This window comes from Mizuhopecten yessoensis, unplaced genomic scaffold, assembly GCF_002113885.1.
Source record: "Mizuhopecten yessoensis strain PY_sf001 unplaced genomic scaffold, ASM211388v2 hete_36057494, whole genome shotgun sequence".
NCBI classification, from domain to species: domain Eukaryota; kingdom Metazoa; phylum Mollusca; class Bivalvia; order Pectinida; family Pectinidae; genus Mizuhopecten; species Mizuhopecten yessoensis.
This window is the reverse complement of record NW_018483156.1, coordinates 1-2,157: the sequence shown is the minus strand read 5'-3', so window position 1 is coordinate 2,157 and position 2,157 is coordinate 1. Positions and strand designations below refer to the sequence as shown.

General features: G+C 34.6%; 1 protein-coding gene across 1 annotated transcript; it reads left to right on the top strand.

The window, feature by feature from the left end:
• The first annotated feature begins 77 nt into the window (after positions 1-77).
• Positions 78-1,902, top strand: LOC110444194. Its single transcript, XM_021488599.1, has 2 exons — positions 78-567; positions 1,173-1,902. The coding sequence occupies exons 1-2, from the start codon at positions 480-482 to the stop codon at positions 1,577-1,579; spliced, it is 495 nt and encodes a 164-aa protein (XP_021344274.1). The 5' UTR covers positions 78-479; the 3' UTR covers positions 1,580-1,902.
• The last annotated feature ends 255 nt before the right edge of the window (positions 1,903-2,157 follow it).

Here is a 2,157-nt window from a genome sequence, read left to right as displayed (position 1 = left end):
ATTCAGGTGAGCGATACAGGCCCTCTGGGCCTCTTGTTGTTTATTAGATAAGAGTTACAGTTATCATGTTTATTTGGTTGTAACGGGTCATCTACCTGTGAAGTCAAACTGTTGCTAGTGAATTGAAGAAGACTACATTGTACATGCTTTACCAGTCTTGGCAAAAACACTTCTAAAGAGATCATCATACTACCAACTTTATCTTTGTCAAGCATGGTCACACAGCAAAACAGAACAAAATACATCTCCAAAACACTTACACACAGCTGGAGGTATTAGCCAGGTGGCATAGGGCTAGTTGTTAGCACCTGATACAACAGCTCCTGGGAATTCCTCTAAACATATTCTAGCTAGATAGGGTGCTTTATCAATGGTTATATACAATATATTTGATTGATTTACCTGTTGTCACCTAATTAACAACTATTTACCTGTATTTTTGTTTTGAACAGGTGGACCGGATCATCTTCTGTTTGTTTATGCCCCAAGATGTTGCTCTTTATGAAGAACTCATGCAGTTATATTTCCCAGTTTCTTCCAGCCTGGAGCAGAAAGGCAATGATGATGGTAAGTTGTAAAATGTCTTTGAGTGGACTCTTCTAAAAGTCTAACTTAAGTTGGTCAAGTAAAGTTTAAAGATGATATTGGTCTTAAATTTAAGTCCACTAGGTTCAAATCCTGGTGGAAGGAATTTTCAGACATAGTTATCCAACATGATGCCAATCAGGGTCAGCTTGATACCATACTATTGTGTTTGGATGTAGATCTGTAGATCCCATGTCTCAATGCATGTAATAGTCACTTCTCAAAATATCGCAGTAAGAGTAGACTATGATTGTGTCTCCCTTTCCTGTAATACTGTTAAAGTACTAACCTAAGTGCACTCAGATTTTAGCGCATTATCAAATTTTAACAGATTATAGCATTGATGAATTGGCACACTCAAAAATATGCAATAAAGAACAATAAATACATCAAAACTTCAGTTGTGCAATCTTAAGTTAGCGCAAAATTCAAAGCGAGAAAAACGCTTAAAGTTGAGAAGCAGAGGGTGCCAAGACAGTCCATATACGTGATATACCTGTAGGATATGAATTGAGTCATTGATATTTTGAAGATGATTATTGTAAAAGTATAGTTTTTACCTGAATGCATTTTTTCTCTCTAAACAGAGGAGTTATCAGCTACAGAGGAAAAAGTGAAAAATTTGAAGAAATCACCAGGAAAGACAGAGAAATCCACCACACCTAGTCATGTGACTAGGAATGTATTAAAAGATGCTGAGCGAAATTTCACAAAATCTGCAAAAGAAAATGATGAGAAAAGTTTGGATGGAGATGCTGCTGAAGCTGATACTGAACATCCTTCAGCTGCAGCCATGACAGATACAGAGCCAGCAGCGAAGAGGAAGCCTCCGATTAGTTCTGATGAAATATCTAAAGACACAAAGTCGAAAAAGACAGATGAAAATAATGCTGAAAATGATTCCCCACTGGACAAAAACAATTCTGATGCTAAAGAGAGCCAACAATCCCCAATGGAATATACAAATGACTCTCGGATCAAAACTAAATTATAGGCAGTCTCAATGACTTCATTTCCTCGCTTTCTAACATTTTACGTTTCTATGGAATGTAAGTAGAAATGACTGTTATGAGTTATGAAGGGTTTTATATACACAAATGTTATGTAAGTAGAAATGACTGTTATGAGTTATGAAGGGTATTATATACACAAATGTTATGATACTACTACATTATGAGTTTTATAAAGCTCACAATATAATGTGTGCTATAAGGGCTATAAAACTCCTTGTATTTAAGTTTGAAAGGGCTTTAAAACTCATAAATTGTATAGTTGTATATTTTTAGCTTGAGTCAATAAACTGTTTGTAAAAATCTTTTAATTTGTTCTAATAAAATAATTAATCTGTAACTTTTTACACAAAATTACACTCTAATTTGATTCATTTTGAGGAAAAGGGCAAATAATTTCCAACGATTTACTTGTTTTTGTACTTGAAATCATTTACAACAGGGAATTTATAGTGTTCCAAACACTTTGACCTGCTGTAGATAATTTCACAAAATATGATATGAAGGTAATCATCAATACAGTGACTACCTGTAATATGTACAGTGACTACCTGTTATCTGT

Excerpts from the sequence above, each read along its gene's own strand:
- LOC110444194 (XM_021488599.1), top strand. The coding sequence starts at position 480 with ATGCCCCAAGATGTTGCTCTTTATGAAGAACTCATGCAGTTATATTTC. Across the intron at positions 568-1,172 it reads GCAGAAAGGCAATGATGATG|AGGAGTTATCAGCTACAGAG; the intron begins GTAAGTTGTAAA and ends CTCTCTAAACAG.